The 18,352-nt window shown below is 43.2% G+C and overlaps 1 protein-coding gene across 2 annotated transcripts in view; it reads right to left on the bottom strand.

Moving 5' to 3' along the window:
• Positions 1-18,352, bottom strand: part of CDC27 (cell division cycle 27) — a 93,755-nt gene that overhangs the window by 24,229 nt on the left and 51,174 nt on the right. The window contains exons 10-12 of one of the 2 annotated variants that reach the window (XM_062175294.1): positions 17,430-17,529; positions 3,484-3,691; positions 3,104-3,276 (exon numbers count right to left, since the gene is read on the bottom strand). In XM_062175294.1, the coding sequence (XP_062031278.1) occupies positions 3,104-3,276; positions 3,484-3,691; positions 17,430-17,529 (481 nt within the window). The remainder of the gene's footprint in view (positions 1-3,103; positions 3,277-3,483; positions 3,692-17,429; positions 17,530-18,352) is intronic. The other variant, XM_062175295.1, reaches the window with a different exon arrangement.

The following is an 18,352-nucleotide window of genomic DNA, read 5'->3' as shown; positions in this document are numbered from 1 at the left end:
TTTCCAGTTTTTGCCTATGTGAATACTGTATGTACCAAACATGATTTCTAGCAGAAGCAAAGTTTAAGGTTCCCTGCCTACAATCCTCTTTAATGTGTCATACAAAATCCTCTGGCTGGAGGAGGACTTCTCCCTTAAATCTTTGCATGGTTCAAGAAAGAAGGTGTAACTTTCCTTTCTGGAGCGTATTTTTTTTTAAAAAATCACAACATATTCTACCATCTCTCAGTTTCCTTACTATGCTTCATTTTCCTTCATGGCTTGTTGCTACCTGTCCTAATACATTCCTTGGCTTACAATGTCTCTTCCTAAGTTGTGTGCTCCACAGAGGCAAGAAACTGTCTACTTAGTTTGTTAAGTCTAGAATAGAGTCTAAGATATAAAATGCACTAAAACAAATACAGAATATATGAAAATAAACAGAGCAAAAATGTAACTATGTCACTTTCAAATAATAATTTTGTTAATATATTTCTTTAATGTTTGGCTTTCTTTAAAAAATAAAAATTTATTTATTTGAAAGGCAGAATAACAGAGAGAGATATTTCATCTACTAGTTCACTTCCCAAATGCCCCCAGTAACCAGGATTAGGCCAGGCCAAAGCCAGGCGTGTCAAAATCCATTTAGGTCTCTGGCCCAAGGCCTGGCCTCAAGGCCCATAAGCCTGGGACTCAAGTACTCCAGCCATCACCTGCAGACTTCCAGGCACATTAGCAGGGAGCTGGATGGGAAGTGCGGAGGACCCAGGACTAGAACCAGGCACTTCCATATGCTATAAAGGCATCCTAAGTGGTGGCTTTTACAGGCATTTCAAGATTGAACCAGCAGACAGATAGATGATCCCTGTCAGCTTCTCTCTGCCTTTCAAATAAACCCATAAATTTTTAAAAATATTTATTTATTTAATTATTTGAAAGAGTTACACAGACAGAGAATGATAAGCAGAGAGAGGTCTTCCATCTGCTGGTTCACTCCACAGATGGCCTCAACTCCCAGAGCTGTGTAGATCAGAAGCCAGGAGCGCCAGCGCCGTGGCTCAACAGGCTAATCCTCCGCCTTGCGGTGCTGGCACACTGGGTTCTAGTCCCAGTCGGGGCGCTGGATTCTGTCCTGTTTGCCCCTCTTCCAGGCCAGCTCTCTGCTATGACCCGGGAGTGCAGTGGAGGATGGCCCAAGTGCTTGGGCCCTGCACCCGCATGGGAGACCAGGAGAAGCACCTGGCTCCTGGCTTCGGATAAGCGAGATGTGCTGGCCACAGCGGCCATTGGAGGGTGAACCAACGGCAGAAAGGAAGACCTTTCTCTCTGTCTCTCTCACTGTCCACTCTGCCTGTCAAAAAAAAAAAAAAAAAAAAAAAAAAAAAAAAAAAAAAGCAAAAGCCAGGAGCCAGAAGCTTTTTCCCACACAGGTGCAGAGGCCCAAGCACTTGGGCCATCTTTTACTGTTTTCCCAGGCCATGGCAGAGAGCTGGATTGGAAGTAGAACAGCTGGGATTCGAATTGGAGCCCATATGGGATGCTGGCACAGCACGTGGTGGCTCTACTTGCTTTGCCATATCACTGGCCCCGAAAATAATTTTTTAAGAAGGTGAAAAAATTTGAAATTAGAATTTTCTTTGCCTTTAGGTTACTCAACTTAACTTTTCTGGTATAAAAAGATAAAGAACATATTAATATTAAAAAGATAAAAACCTTGTGATAAGGACACTGTGTCCTCCATTAAATGTTTTTCTTCATAACCTTCTTCAAGTCTCTAAAACATATTAAATGCCAAAAACTCATTCTAGCAAGTAACTCTATATACTGTAGAGGGAATTAAGGTCATAAATATAATATTTTTTAGTGGTAGATTTGTATTTCAGATCCAACTGAATAGGGTACGAGTCTCTCATATAAGAATCAGATACGTACTCATGTTTACTGTAGCACTATTCACAACAACTGGGAGATGGAAACTACCTAAATGTCCACCAGCTAACGACTGGATAACGAAAATGTGGTACATATACACAATGGAGTCTTACTCAGCTAGAAAAAGGATGAAATTTTATCATTCCCAACATGGATGGAACTGGTGATGGTCATTATGTTAACTGAAATAAGGCAAGCACAGGAAGACAAATATCAAATGATCTTACTATTAAAAAAAAAAACAAAACACTGAAACAGGAGTCTAAAAAAACCAAAACCAAAACCAAAAAACCAGCTAATCCCGTAGGAGTTACAAACAAAATGATGGTTACTAGAGGCTTGGAGGGGAAGTGGAGAGTAAGGGATGAGGAAAGCCTGATTGACAGTTATCAGGCTATAGACAGATAGCAACTTTTGGCCATTTTCACTATTAAGAAATGTTAAATGCTTGAAAGGTAAATACTTACCCAATTGGACATTACATAATATATACATGTAATGAAATGTCACAAAACACTCCATATTCATGTACAATTTTTACACATCTGTTAAATAAACTAGATATGATATATTGCTGAATTGGTTCCTGACAAATTTATCTCAAGAAATTCCCAAGAATATAAATCATTTATCTCTTTTTTTTTTTTTATTTTTTATTTTTTTTTTATTTTTTTTTATTTTTTACAGGCAGAGTGGACAGTGAGAGAGAGAGACAGAGAGAAAGGTCTTCCTTTTTGCCGTTGGTTCACCCTCCAATGGCCGCCGCGGTAGGTGCGCTGCGGCCGGCGCACCGCGCTGATCCGATGGCAGGAGCCAGGTGCTTCTCCTGGTCTCCCATGGGGTGCAGGGCCCAAGCACTTGGGCCATCCTCCACTGCACTCCCTGGCCACAGCAGAGAGCTGGCCTGGAAGAGGGGCAACCGGGACAGGATCGGTGCCCCGACCGGGACTAGAACCCGGTGTGCCGGCGCCGCAAGGCGGAGGATTAGCCTAGTGAGCCACGGCGCCGGCTATCATTTATCTCTTAAAACAAGAAAGTTTTAAATATAAATAAGTTATAAATCCTGAAAAAATAATTATATAGCTATTACATAATAAATATTGACCTTTTCACCCCAGTCTTTACAAGAATGGGCATTTTAATGAAATGGAAACTGTCTTTAAAAGGCATATACACTTTCTTCTATACTTACTTGCATGTACTCCGAAAGTTCAAAATAGGCCCTTCCAATTTGGCACAGTACCCAACCAGTGTTGTAGTGGTGAGAAGGTAGGTGGCTCAAAATATTTATAGCTTCTTTGCAGTTGTATGAACACAAAGCTAAATAACCTTTGCCCATTTCACGAAGAAGGCTCATCAAACCTTCTAGGAGAAAATAAAATAGTAAACAAGGGAAAAAAAACACAATAAAACAGTCTGGCTTTCTAGAAAGACTAATTACATATTAATCTATTAACACTATCACATCTATCTAGAAAATAATGAAAATACTATAGTACATACAAAGAAATTTACTGAAAACATATGCATAATAAAATGGAATTCAACAAAGATAAACATTTAGAAACAGACCTGCTGCAGCTTTTTGCAGATTAAAAGCCTGGATCTGAGGTGTGATTGTGGATATTTTCCCTTCTGAAATGATGGAAGAATCCAATTTTGTAATTTCCAGGCTATCATTTATATTAGGTTGAGTTATGCCTCCTTTATTAGTTTTACTTTTTGTTTTTCTGTTTGGGATTTTAGGTGGAAACTTCATTTTTAATTTTTTGCTATTCTCCTGTAAAGGGGGGAAAATGAAGGAAATTCCACACCTGTTATACATGAATTTTAGACTATCCTTCAACTTTTTTTAAAGTATTAGATATAAAATAAATGTACAGCCTTGATTCATCTATATTTTTCTCAAAAGAAACTTTACTGCCATGTGTTCCATCAATGTGTATGCTGGCAGTCGGTCACCCACCTCTGTGAATTTATTTTCTCTGAATAAAATTGGTCTGGCTGTAAATTCGTACACTGCCTCCTCTCTATTCTGTACCTCTTTCCTAACATATCTGGTGCCCTATGTGATGAGAGGAGTGAGGAATCAGCATCTTGCCCACACCAGCCACTCCTGCATTCTCTGGGTAAGAGCTCTAATCCCCAACCCTTCCTCCAAACTCTCTTTTCCGAATTCCTATCACTTTTTACTGTCTCTAGCTACACCTTGACTTCTCTTTCCTACAATCTCTTTTTTCCTTCAGACCCGAGCAGACCTGAGAGACACCTCTCCAGCACATGTTCTCACTCCCACTTGCACTTCTTATTTCCCAACAATAACACAGCCAGAGCCCTTTGCCGGATTTCATCACTGCACACAACAGCGGATTTCATTTCAACCCATCAGACTGGTAAGAGAGGCCTTTGTCAGCTCAAGCGCCCTGGGGCAATTCTTGTGACTGGTTCACCTCCCCTGGTAGGAACTGGGGTGTCTGGTCAGTTTCCCTTGCTTAGAATCGGGATGCTGGCCTAAGCTCAGGCTTTCCTGCTCTCCTCTTAGGACTCAGAACTTCGGTTCTCTGTTGGAGCAATCCTTTCCCAGGGGATGCCCTGTGAAAAGGACCCACTTCCTTCAGGCCATATTTTGCTTAATCCATGGGTTCTAAAATTTCTTGCATTTCACCCAACACCCCTTTGGTCTGACTCTTCAAAAGCTTGTGCAAGCTAGGCCTAGAGGGAATGATTAATTAAGCTCTTACTAAAATTTGTCTCAAAATGGCCAGAATTTGGTACCCTTTATCTCCAAACTCTCTGCAACCTTAATAGTTTTACACAGAGAAATGGCCAATGGTCAGAGGTCTCTTATGTCCAAGCTTTCTTGCTCCTTTGGGGTCATTTTCCTCACTCCAAGCTCTCAGGGAGGAAGGCCTGGACCCTTCCCTTAAACTCTCTACCTCCCCCCCTTCCCCCCCTCCACCTGAGAAGCCAGCACCTCGGGTACCTGCCCCTTTGCTCACTACACCCTTATCTCTTTCTCCCCCTCCTCCTCTTCCATCCCACCAGTGGCAGTGGCCACCAGTCTACCCTCTTCCTCCCTGAATTCTCTTTACCCATTTCTCCCTGAGGAAGAAAAAACTCACTGTAAGCCTTCCTCCCTCATCTGTGACCCTGACTGACCCACCTAATCCTCCACGGGATCCCACCCTACTCCCTCCGGCTACCCTACCCCCTCCCACCTCCCCTCCATCCGCATTCCCCTTGAGGGAGGTGGCTGGGGTGGAAGGTCCGGTTAGGGTCTATGTGCCCTTCTCTCTTCAAAAATGTCTAGGCTCATTCTCAGAGTGTAAGACCCCCGACAGGTGTCTCACACTTTTACCGACCCCAGAAACACGATTCCAATCCAATCGCTGCAAGTGCATGAGGAAGTTTATTACATCTGCGCAGATGGGCCATCTCTGTGCAAGAAGAGAGGCACTGATCATCAACCGCACAGCGTATTTAAGATTAAAAACCACAACATTAGCATATCTCCATAGCATGACACAGAGGATCACAAGATAAACCGCAGCATGACAAACCATCATAAGATCCAGGGTGAGGGTACAAAAGACCTTAAGCAAGCATAAACACGGGGTCATCATGACCAAAAACTTAACATAGCTCCTAAAATAATTATCACATGCTCCATTATCTCATAAAAGCATTAACACAATCATCACATGTTACAAGTTTAACTAAAGTTCAATTAGCTCATGAAAGCATTTTGCAAGCCCAGCTATTTTGTACAAAAGCAGAACAATATGCAGTTAGCCAAGCGACTCCATTTTAAACCCAGGCTGCCTAATTTCTTTCTTTAAACCTGTCTAATTTCCTTCATTCCCCCCTTTTCTTTTGGTAAAATTTTAATCTTAAAATTTTAGGAATTACTTTTTAAATTTTGTCCCATATTGGTAACAATTCCTTTGTTTCATAGGGGAGTCTGATCAGAAAACAGGTGCAAGGAGGGCCACCATATCCCAGAAGGGGCCACGCGGGCCACACAACCTTAGCGGTACCAGATATTACCTCCCACGTGATCTTTATTGGGATATGTGGGCTGCCCATCACCGGGGTAAAACAATACAGCCAATCTTATAAGCACAGAAGCAAGTCTGCAGGGTAGGGGAAGTAGGCCCCGCAGAATACAAAGTTACAAAAAGGCATCAAAATTCAAAAACAGAAAATACAACAGAGACAAAAAAAAACAAAAAACACATTCCTAAAGAAGTCATACAAATTTGGATTAATACCTGGTGCCTGTTCAGCTGAATTGACCCAAATACTTTCTGTGACTTTCACACACCCTCTTCGACTTACTTTAAACATTTTACCAATTCCATTTCAGTCTAGAGTAAACTAGCCATCCGGATAAAGTCATTCTGACAAACCATGTCCTTTCCTTATGTAAAAAGCTCTCTTTCTTTTAAACCCTTTTTACCAACAATACTCTTTTTTTTATGTCCTTCATTTTTAAACTTTGGCACTGCTGGGTCAGGACCAAGGTATGGGTGATAAACACTTCTACTTTTAATAAACTAAAGAAGTCTATTCATTATGCAGGGTCAGCAATACTTCTTCTTTAGCAATAACAGTATCACACAGATCTATTTGGTAACTTCCAAAAAAATCTCTTAACCAGAATTATATATAAAGTAGAGCCTCTTCCACTTCTTGCTGGATGGAAAAGGTGACGTTCTGCAGCACTCTGGACGTCTTGCTCGATCCCAGTCCAGGCTGCGGCGTAGGCAAACTCACAGTCACTTATCTTCTGCTGCTCGGAGAGCAGAGCCAGGGACTGCTTCTTCAGGAAGCCCTTTAAAGCCCTAAAAGGCAAACATTTAAGCAAAGCCTGGCAAAATAGGGAAGTTGCAAAAATGTAGCAGCATATAAAAAATATGTAGCATTATAAAAATGTGTAGCAGCAATTTGACCCAGTCTCCAGTGCCAGCCTCCACCATTAATTATACGTTTTACCTAACTATGTCCCCAGTACCCTGGCCACCGCTACCACCATCTGACTTACCCTATAAACACAATGTAACTTTCTATTTCCAACACCTGTGCCACCGTCTGACTTACCCTGGAGACGAAGGCCGGCCCGGTGTCTGACCCCAGTACCTTTGGTAGTCCAAATCAGGGAAACATTGGCACAATTCTTCTTCCTGGTCGATAAAGCCTCTGTCCATTTTGAGTTCCCCGTAGGTAGTGGCGAGAGCGTACCTGCTGTTCTTGTGCATTGCCACCCGCTCCTTTTTCTTAGCTGCACGGAGTGCATGGTCCATAGCGATCAGCCCTGCCTGCCGAGCAGAGTCCTCGGGGGGTTGAAGATGGAAACCCAGACGTGTCCCAATGAGGGAGGGGACGAGGGGCCGCTGTCGCCCAGTCTCACCACTCCGCTGCTGTCGTCTTTCCTCTCGCTGGCTTGCAGAGGCCGTTTTCGGTCAGTTCAGTCTCGTGTGGCAGTCGTACACCACTTGACTCTCGTTGTTAGTCGGACCTTAGGCAGACTTGTCCTTTTGGGCACTTTTCTGTGCTTTTGCCAGTCTCCGGGGGTCCCTGCTTACCCTGATTCTCCCTTACTCTGCTTCCTGTTAACTGTGGTGGTCAGGATCCTAGTTAGTTCCTCTTTCTTAGCCCATTTTAAACTTCCCCTTTTTTAACTAAAAAACTTTAACCCCTTCAGCTAAACTCCTCAGGGGAGTCTGGCAGTAGAGACTGAATCTTTTACAAAATTCCATTTAAGTGTAGTAAAATTAATGTTAGTAAAACAGGCCCTGCAAGTCCTGTCAGGGCTTGCCTTCCCAGTTATATGGAGGAGGAGGACGGCCAGTTAGAACGGGCCGGGGGTCCTCCCTCCTCTGCTTCATTCTAACTGTTACATTTTTGTAGGTTTGTACAATCTTAACTATTTATTTCCCTTTTGGCTAGACCTCCCGTTTGATCCACATTTGAACTAGCAATACATTTGAACTAGCAACGCCTGGTTGTTTAGCGTTAGCTGGACGGAGACTTCATCGGTCCCTTTTAAAGGATCTGGCTTCTGAGCCAGAGACTGGAGCAGCTAGAAAGAAACATGTTTATAGCTGAAGTTTAGCATCATTTTACATCTTGGCACCACTTTTAATTTAAACAGCCGATCAGGATGAGAGATCTCTTTTTGACATCTCCAGGGGCCCTCTGGGGGTGTCAAAAGTTCGGATAATTTAGAACTTGGATTTTTAGAAAGTCTGTTAAAGGTGCCAAGAGAACTTAGAGTATCTGGTCAAAATAGAATTCCTTAACATCCTGAAATAGTAGCCATTTATTAGTCAGGGTGATTTTTACACTTTTAAACCAGATTTGATCATAATACTTAACAATGCTTCTTATTAATTTAAACTTAACAGAAACAGTAGAGTACACAATAGATCACCTTGGTAAAACATGAATTTTATGTCTGTTGTTAAGTAAACCAGAAATAAAAACCTTGAACATAAGGGTTTACATAATTTAGAACTACCCAACAGAGTCAAAAAGAGCTTATAGGACCCAACTCTAGAAATGGCAGAGTAACTGATTCAGCAGACACTGTTAAAATAGACATTACAATTTTTGCAAAAACAGATTTTAAAACTTAAACCATTTTTAGGTATTTTGTTGTAACAGAAGATCAGACTTTAACTTTAGGTCAATGTAATTTTGGCATTAGCACTTAACCCAAAGAAAACTCTGTAAACAATTCTAAAGTTGCAAACCCTTTAAAACTTTTTATGACTTGCTTACATTTTCTGAAACTTTATACCTGTAGTTACTTTTACATAGTCTTAAATTGTTATGTATAAACAATCTATGAAAATACATGTTAACAAACTCAAACAGTTTCTCCTATCAAATTTAAGATGTGAAAAGTACAATACATTTTTTTTACATTTTGCTTAGCATTGATGCCTAGATGGCTTAAGACACTGAATTCTGAATTAAAAGTCAAAATTACATTTCCATGCTTTTAAGTAACATAAGAATAACTCCTCCTGAACAGCAAACATGGGCACAACTTTGAAAAGACAGCATAGGTCTGACACCATTTATAACATTTTAATATATTTTACATAATCTAAATTGACTCAAGCAGCGGTTACTTTAACAAATTTTAGAGTCTCATCCTTTGAGAGTTCCAGGGATCCGACTGGAAGCCCAAAGTTGGAAGACTCAGTTTAGAATTTAAGCTGTCAGAGTCAAGCAGTTTGGCCAACAATTAGTACACTTCTAATCAATTGGGTAATCACTCAAACACTGAAAACAGATAAACAACATAAACAACTTCGCATTGCAGTTTTCCCAATTAAGACTCATAAAGTAAGACTCAAAGATGTAGTTAATTCCTGTCCCATATTGAAGGGGAAAGGCAAATAAGGAAAGTATATTAAAACGCAAAAAACAACCACAAGACTCACAAATCACAAGACTTTACAAAGACACTGCGCACAACACTGGAACGAGACCTGCGCGCCCTAATGAGACGAGACCTGCGCGCAACAAAACTGAAACCAAAACGGGAGTGGCTGCTGCCACCAGCTCTTCCCCCGGGGAAAAAACCCTACTGAATCCTAACCAGAGCTTCCGATGAGAGCGAAGCGGCTGCCACCCGCCACGCTCCCCTGGTAAGCTTAATAATGGGAGCGAAGCGGCTGCCACCCGCCAGGCCCCCCCCAGAATACCGCCAATGGAGCGTCCTCCAAGGGCCTGAGCCAGGGGTCTTGACACGTCTGTCCTTCCTACTACTGGCTCAATACAGATACAGGTCCTGCAGGCACAATTTCAGTAAAACATAAACCTCCGGTACGTCAAGCGCCCCGGGAAGAAAATAAAATAATAACAAAATCAACAAAACACACAAAAACACTTAAAACAGCAAAAACTTACCTCCGATTGGAAAATGGAGCGTGGGTCTGGGGTCTCGAATCTCGGTGGGACCTCCAAGAATGTAAGACCCCCGACAGGTGTCTCACACTTTTACCGACCCCAGAAACACGATTCCAATCCAATCGCTGCAAGTGCATGAGGAAGTTTATTACATCTGCGCAGATGGGCCATCTCTGTGCAAGAAGAGAGGCACTGATCATCAACCGCACAGCGTATTTAAGATTAAAAACCACAACATTAGCATATCTCCATAGCATGACACAGAGGATCACAAGATAAACCGCAGCATGACAAACCATCATAAGATCCAGGGTGAGGGTACAAAAGACCTTAAGCAAGCATAAACACGGGGTCATCATGACCAAAAACTTAACATAGCTCCTAAAATAATTATCACATGCTCCATTATCTCATAAAAGCATTAACACAATCATCACATGTTACAAGTTTAACTAAAGTTCAATTAGCTCATGAAAGCATTTTGCAAGCCCAGCTATTTTGTACAAAAGCAGAACAATATGCAGTTAGCCAAGCGACTCCATTTTAAACCCAGGCTGCCTAATTTCTTTCTTTAAACCTGTCTAATTTCCTTCAAGAGAATCCCTCAAAATATAAGGGATTTCTCCACCCGACTCAGTCCTATAGCTTAACCTGGGATGATCTGTATTTAGTTCTGTCCTTTACCCTAACTCCAGCTGAATTTGAACGTTTCTGGCCTGCAGCCAAGCAGCTTGCAGATGAGATGCACCGCCAGGCCCCAGACAGACCCCCAGAGGCAGCGAGAGCTGTCCCCAGAGCCAACCCTAACCTGGACTGGACTTACCAACTTGGGGCCCCGGGGCTGTAGGCCCGAGACCACATAATCTCATGCCTGCTGGCGGCTATGGATAAGAACAGCCATAAACAGCTTAATTATGAGATCAGAGAGGTCATGAGAACCCCGGGAAACACTGCTTGCTCTATTTATGTCACGCCTTATAGAGGCATTGACAGAGTATACTAACACTGATTCCAATTCCCCAGAGGGACGGCTGTATTCAAATACCCACGTTATGTCCCAGTCAGCTCCAGATAACTGTCACTAACTCCAAAAATTACAAGATGGTCCACAAACACCGGAGAGGGGCCTCATAGATGTGGCTTTTTGCATTTTTAACAATAGAGATGAGGAATTCAGGACACAGAAGGAAATAGATAGAAGACTAAAGTTCCAGATGCTTGCCTCTGTAATCCATCAGACTCAATCATAAGCTAGTCCCAAGCCCTCAGGGGCCCTGATATTGGTGCGCCAATGCTGGGCACTGGGCCAAGGCCTGCTCCAACTCAAAGCCCACCTTAGTTCAAGGCTCTAGCCCTTCTGGGGACTATATTAAGTGTGGCAATACTGGACATTAGGCCAGGAACTGCCCTAAGCTGAGGCCTCCTCATGCCTGTGTCCCAAGTGCGGACCATGGGGTCACTGGAAGATGGACTGCCCTCAGGGAGGAAACTCCCCTTTCTAGAACAGCCCTCTACTCAAACCCCCCTGGCACAGGACATCTTTTAACAGAATGAGGAGGCCCAGGTTCCAAAGCCCCCATAGCAGATTAGTCCAGACACCCAAGGGTAATAGGGACAGTGTCTGGCAAGCGAGTTTCTTTCTTGGTGGACACTGGGGCTAGTTTATCTGTTTTAAATGAGTGTTGCAGTCTACTCGGTCCTTCCTTGTCTCTGTTGCTGGCATGAAAGGCTTAATTGAACCGCCTAGCAAGACCCCTCCCTTGTTTTCTCCTGCATTCCTTCCTAACTGCCCCACCCCCTCTTAGGCAAGGGACCTTCCCACAGGGGATAAAACACAAACTTTTATGCTTCACATTATGGACCTTCCTCTCTCCACTCTCCACCCCAGACTCCCTCCCTTCCCTTGGTTAATCTTGTAGTGTGGGATACCTCCCACCTGCTAATCACCACCCACCATACCCCCATTCACTTCTCTCTAAAAGATCCAACAAAGATTCTTGCATTCTCCAATATCCTTTAAGCCCAGAAGGCCACAGAGGTCTAAAATCTATGACAGACTGCCTCCTCCGAGCTTCCCACTCACTGCCCCCATTACACACCTATACTATACCCCCGGTTAAAAAAACCAATGGTTCTTATGGTTTAGTACAGTACCTCTGACGTATTAATGCCACTGCCCATCCCATACACCCAGTGGTGTCAAACCCTTACACGCTCTCACCCAAATACCCCCATGACTTCTTTCTTTTCTGTCCTGGACCTAAAGGATGCTTTTTCTTTTTCTTTTCTTTCTTTCTTTCTTTTTTTTTTTTTTTTGACAGGTAGAGTTAGACAGTGAGAGAGACAGAGAAAAAGGTCTTCCTTCCATTGGTTCACCCCCAAAATGGCTGCTATGGCTGGTGCGCTGCGCCGATCCGAAGCCAGGAGCCAGGTGCTTCTCCAGGTCTCCCATGCGGGTGCAGGGCCCAAGGACTTGGGCCATCCTCCACTGCACTCCCGGGCCACAGCAGAGAGGACTGGAAGAGGAGCAACCAGGACAGAATCCAGTGCCTCAATCAGGACTAGAACCCGGGGTGCCGGTGCCGCAGGCGGAGGATTAGCCAACTGAGATGTGGCATTGGCCAGGATGCTTTCTTCATAATTCCTCTTGACACCTTTTCCCAATCACTGTTTGTCTTTACCTAGTCTGACCCCGATACTCATCTAACTCGACAGCTCACTTGGAACGTATTACCCCAATGTTTCTGGAACTGCGGGCACCTCTTTGGGCAGGCCCTCCAGGCAGATCTGGCCTTATTAACCTGTCACCCGCACCTTCTTCAATATGTTGATGATCTTCTCCTCTATAGCCCCTCCCAAGAGACCTGTAGCTGAGAAAGTTTATAGGGTATCTCCAAAGAAGGCTCAGCTAATTTCCACTTCTGTCACCTTCTTGTGACGCCACTCGTGCAATTCCTCCAGCCTGAAACAGGCAATACGCTCTGTTCCTTTCCCACATACTAAGCGAGACCTCTTCTCTTTCTTGGGATTTGTGGGATATTTTCACATCTGGATTTCAAACTTTTCTCATATTGCCAAACCGCTCTATGACGCTACCAAGGGCAATCTAGGCAAGCCCTTGCAAGAGCCTTCCTCCCTAGAGACCCCATTCCAAACCCTAAAGGAAGCTCTTCTACAAGCACCTGCCTTGAGCCTTCCCTACCCACTTAACCCACCCGTTCCTCCTCTATATTCATAGCTCCAAGGGGCAAGCACTCTTGGCCCAAAAGGCCAGGAGACTCTATTACACCTGTGGCCTATTTCTCCAAACGATTAGATGGGGTTTATCAAGGCTGGCCCCAATGCCCAAGGGGTATACCTGAGGCCCAGAAGCTATCCCTTTATCAACCCTTAACAATCTGGTCCTCTCATGGCTTGCATCAGCCTCCAGGCTTTTCAATCTGTATTGCCATCTTGTGCCCAAGTTTTTCACTCTGCCCTCCTCTAGCCCACGGATAGCTTTCTTTCTTTAAGAATTATTATTTATTTGAAAGACAGAGTTACAGAGAGAGGTAGAGCCAGAAAGAGAGAGAGGTCTTCCATTCCACTGGTTCACTCCCCAAATGACCGCAAGGGCCAGAGCTGAGCTGATCCGAAGCCAGGAGCTTCCTCCGGGTCTCCCACTTGGGTGCAGGGGCCCAAGGACTTGGGCCATCTTCTGCTTTCCCGGGCCATAGCAGAGCACTAGATCAGAAGAGGAGCAGCCAGGACTTGAACTGGCACCCGTATGGGATGCCAGTACTATAAGCGGCGGCTTTACCTTCTACGCCACAGTGCAGGCCCCACGGATACCTTTCATTGCTGCTCTTCTTTCAACCCAGCTACTCTCTTCCCCACCACTGTCTCTGATCCCCCTGAACCCCATTCCTGTCCTGAGTTCCTTGATTTTTCCCTAACTCACATTTCACACCTCACACCCAAATGCCCAGATTGGTTCCCTGATGGTAGTACTGCTAAAAATCCCGCTTTTCCTGCTGCAAACACAGGAATCGAGGGGCATGGTGATGACACCTCCTCCTCTTCCCAGCATAGGGTCACAGAGGCTAGGCCTCTACCTTATTAGCCATGACCCGAGCCTTCACCTTAGTCAAAGGAAAGACAGTTAATACATACACAGATTCCCAATATGCCTACAATATCATCCATTCCAATGCCCAGATGTGGCATGGAAGGGGCTTTCTGATAGCCCGAGGGATCCCTATAATAAATGGCAAGCTGATTAAAGCTCTTCTTGATAATGCCCAGCTGCCAACAAAAGCCATTATTGTTCAATGCAAAGGACATCAGAAAGGTAAACAATACCTATCCGAAGCCAATAATCAGGCTGATCTGACAGCTAAAGCAGAGGCTCATGGGGAGACATCCCATCTTTTCTCTTTAACCTAGCTCCTGTATATTCAGACTTAGAAATCTCTCAGTTCAACAACAAGGGGCATCTGGAAAGGACTCAGGATGGTTTTTAGATGAAAAACTAATACTCTCTTCTCTCCAAGTTACCTTTCTAAAAAACCTCCATTCTCTCTATCACTCAAACTCAAACTCTCTTCTTTACTTCCTGAGATCACACATGAACCTAATTCCCACCACACGAGAAACTGCATAACATATCTCAGACATGCAGCATCTGCCAAACTGCTAACCCCAACTCTAATATCAGGCCACCCCCAACCCCCACTCACCAGGTCCATGGATCACTCCTGGGAGAGGACAGGCACACTGACTTCACCTGTATGCCACCAATTAGAACACGTAATCTGGTGACAGGGGAACACCTTCTCGGGGTGGGTGGAAGCTTTCCCCACCACCAACAAAAGAGCTTCCACTGTTCTCACTATACTGTTAAATGGTATTATCCCAAGATTTGGATTACCTGCTTCTATTCAGTCAGTTAATGGACTGGAATTTGCCTCTCAAATTACTTAAATAGTACCTGCTACTCTTCATGTCTCATGGCATTTTCACATTCCCCATTGTCCCCCCGCTTCAGGAAAAGCAGAACAGATGAATGGAATACTAAAACAGGCTCTAACTAAACTCTCCACCCAGTTCCACTTAGACTGGTTAAAACTCCTCCCTTTAGCACTGTGAAGAGTCAAATCTCTTCCCTGGAAGCCCTTAATGCTTAGCCCGTATGAAATTTTCTTCGGAAGGCCTCTTCTTTCACCTAACTTCCCTCCCCTGCAGAATTCTGAAGCTATTCCTCCTCCTCTTGCTCTCCCTCTCACTGAAATGAGCTCTCACTTATGGAACCACGCAGACACACACCTACCCAAACAATACTCTCTGCCTCCCGACTATACTCCCTCCTTTCAACCTGCTGACTGGGTTTATCTAAAACAAGGCAGCTCTAAAGCCAAAATGGAGCCAGCCCTACCAAGTGATATTGACTACCCCCAGCACTGCCAAACTCCCTTGGGTACATTTTTACTTCCTATAAGTCTACTCCCACAGGACCCACCTTTCTCAGATTAACACACTAACGAGATGTATTTACAAGGTAACTCTGCCTCATTTGGGCCATCTTTTCTGCTGTGGGCAGTGTCTCTAGTATCTCTTTTGTCCTCATAATCATAGTGCTCCTATTTCTACCATGTATAATTAACTTATTCCAAAAGTTCTTGCAGGAACAAATACCTGCTATATTTCAAGTCATCTCGCAGGCGCAACACAAGACTGCTCTTCAATCAATTTGATCTAGAGTACAGGCCCCTGTTCAAGTCCTGGCTCCACATCTAGGTCCCATATCAGCAGGAAGTAGCCAGAGAAATCCAGCACCCCTTCTTATCTATACTCAGAGCCAGGATTGATAGACAAAGACATAAGCATTAGCCATTCTCCTTCACTGCCCAAAAGATAAACACTGCAATTTATTCCTTGCCCTGGAATCTCAGTTGGCTCTCACACCCATTGCCTTCATATCCCACCCTGTATTCTTTTCAGGTTCCCAAGGCCCTGCCCAGTTCTAGGAATTCACCTCTGCCTGCTACCCCAACCCTCCCACCCTCATCCCTAGCTCTCCTAAAACATAAAAAGGCCCAGCCCCTGGAGGTCGGAGCCTTCTGCCTTGTGTTTCATCAATGTGCATGCTGGCAGCTGGTCACCCACCTCTGTGAATTTATTTGCTTTGAATAAATTCAGTCTGGTTGCTTAAGAAAATTTTTTTTAATAAAAAGATCTTCAGAATCATTAATTTAAAAATATTTTTAAAATTTATTTGAAAGGCAGAACAACAGAGAAGGAAAGACTGAAAAGACTTATTTATTGCTTAACTCACCAAATGGCTACAACAGCCAGGTTTAGGCCAGGCTGAAGCTCGGAGCCAGGAACTCCTTCCTGCTCTCCTGCCTGGGTGGCAGGGGCTCAAGTACTTGAGCCATCTTTCATTGCCTTCCCAGGCATGTTAGCAGGAAGTTGGATAGGAAGTAGGGTAGCTGCGACTCAAACCTACACTCTTGATATGGGATGCTAGGCACTGCAAGTGGTGGCTAAACCTGCTGCAGCACAATGCCAGCCCAGGAATCAATTTTAAATGCAACAACAGAAATTATAATAGTGATGAAGTTTTGCTCCCTTTTAAAAGTCTATCACATGATCATTATTTAAAAATAGGAAAATAAAATGCAGGGAGGGCATTGTGGTACAGTAGGTTAAGCTGCTGCTTGGGCTGCTTGCTGTTTGAGATACCACATCCCATACTGGTTTACTTGCTGGTTTAAGTCCCCACTATTCCATATTTCTGACCCAGCTTCCAGCTTTCTGCTAATGTTCCTGGGACGTATCAGATGATGGTCCAAGTTACTTGGGGTTCTGCCACCCACGTGGAGACCTGGATGATGTTCTGGGCTCCTGGATTCAGCTGGCCTAGCCCTGACTGTTGCAGGCACTTGAGTGAAACAAAAGATGACGTCAATGTGTTAAAGGTCTTTCATATTATTTGTCAATGAACCAAGAAAATTTACCAATGGCCTAATGATGCCCTCTGATCTTTAAAAATGATTTGGAAATTTTAGACTCACAAGAAGTTGAAACAAAACCAGAAATTTCCATTTACTCTTTCTCCAATGAATACATCTGACATAAACATAGGAGATCATCACATCCACAAAAGTGGAATTGGCATTATACTCATACTATGAACAAATCTACAGAACTTACTTGGATTTCATCAGTTTTTATACGAACTCTTGTGTGTGGGGGGGTAATTCTGTAAAATTTTATCACATGAATGGATTTGTATAATCAACCACCACAATCAGGATACAGGCCTTTCTACCACTATTGAGAAATTCTTTTGTGCTATGCTTTGTCACATCCTCCCCCAGCTACCTCCTGATAACCGCTGACAGATTGTTATTTACTGCTATAATTTAGTCAGTTTTTGAATTTATATAAGGACCAAGAAAACTCGCAAAAATTACATATAGCTCTTCAAATTGAAAATTCTTTTCAAAGTTCCAAACAGCCTGTCTACATAGTAGAGAAGGTGTTATCAGAGAATAGAAATTTTAGCAGGAGAAACATGCAGTAACTGTGACACGCAATAGTCTTTCAGTCACCTTGGTTGTAGAGCTGTCACTAGTGAAAAGCCGAGAACTCCTTCGAGGCAGTGCGTTTGGGGGAGATGTAATAGTGGGGCTCAATACCTGAGGTGTTGTACTAAAAAGAAAAGAAAATAGTATGTTTTATTCAGTTTATGAACATGAATTGTTGCTTCAATGCAGATTTATTTAAAAGCATGCATTCACCATCTAAGTACTCTAAAGTTGATGAGTATGGTCAGTCCTTTTCTGAAAACTTAGGATTTAAAACCTACTCATACTACTATTAAAGGATAAAGATTATAGCATAGCACAAGTCTTCACTCTGCCTAAAAATATTAATTTGAACTTAAAACAATCCCCATAAAAATCTGGTATCAATGAATAAGCACACCTATAAGCCAATTAGCTTTAGCCTTCATTTATATCTATAACAAGTTAGGGGAGAAGGAAAAGAAATTTGGGCATGAAAGTCTAAATCTGATGTATCTGTCAACAAACAAATATCACCAGAAAAATGAAACATGGGAAGTTGTTTCTCAATAAACTCAAATAGCTATATCAAAGATTTATATGTTTACAGCAAAATGAGTCTGATACTTGGACACATTTTCACTTTAATAGAAAACTCTAAAATATAAGGATTCCTTTCTTAGAAAGTAAGCAAACTTAAAACCTAAAATGATTGGAGAATGAGTAAATTTATGGACTACTTTTGATCTGAAATTTACGGGAAATCTTACTAGTTTTCTGAGTCTAGGTCGAAGAAACTTCTGAAACTCAGATGCTGTGCGTGTCCAGCATTATCCTTATTCCTCTAGGAGACAGAGGCCAGGAGCAGGTGTTCAGCCCAGTGGTTAAGTTGCCAGTTATAGGATGTTCATGTCTTACATCCGAATGCCTGGGTTCTGGCTCCCTATTCCAGCTTCCTGCTAAGGTGG

Source organism: Lepus europaeus, chromosome 18 (genome assembly GCF_033115175.1).
Source record: "Lepus europaeus isolate LE1 chromosome 18, mLepTim1.pri, whole genome shotgun sequence".
NCBI classification, from domain to species: domain Eukaryota; kingdom Metazoa; phylum Chordata; class Mammalia; order Lagomorpha; family Leporidae; genus Lepus; species Lepus europaeus.
This window is presented reverse-complemented; position numbering and strand designations above follow the sequence as displayed.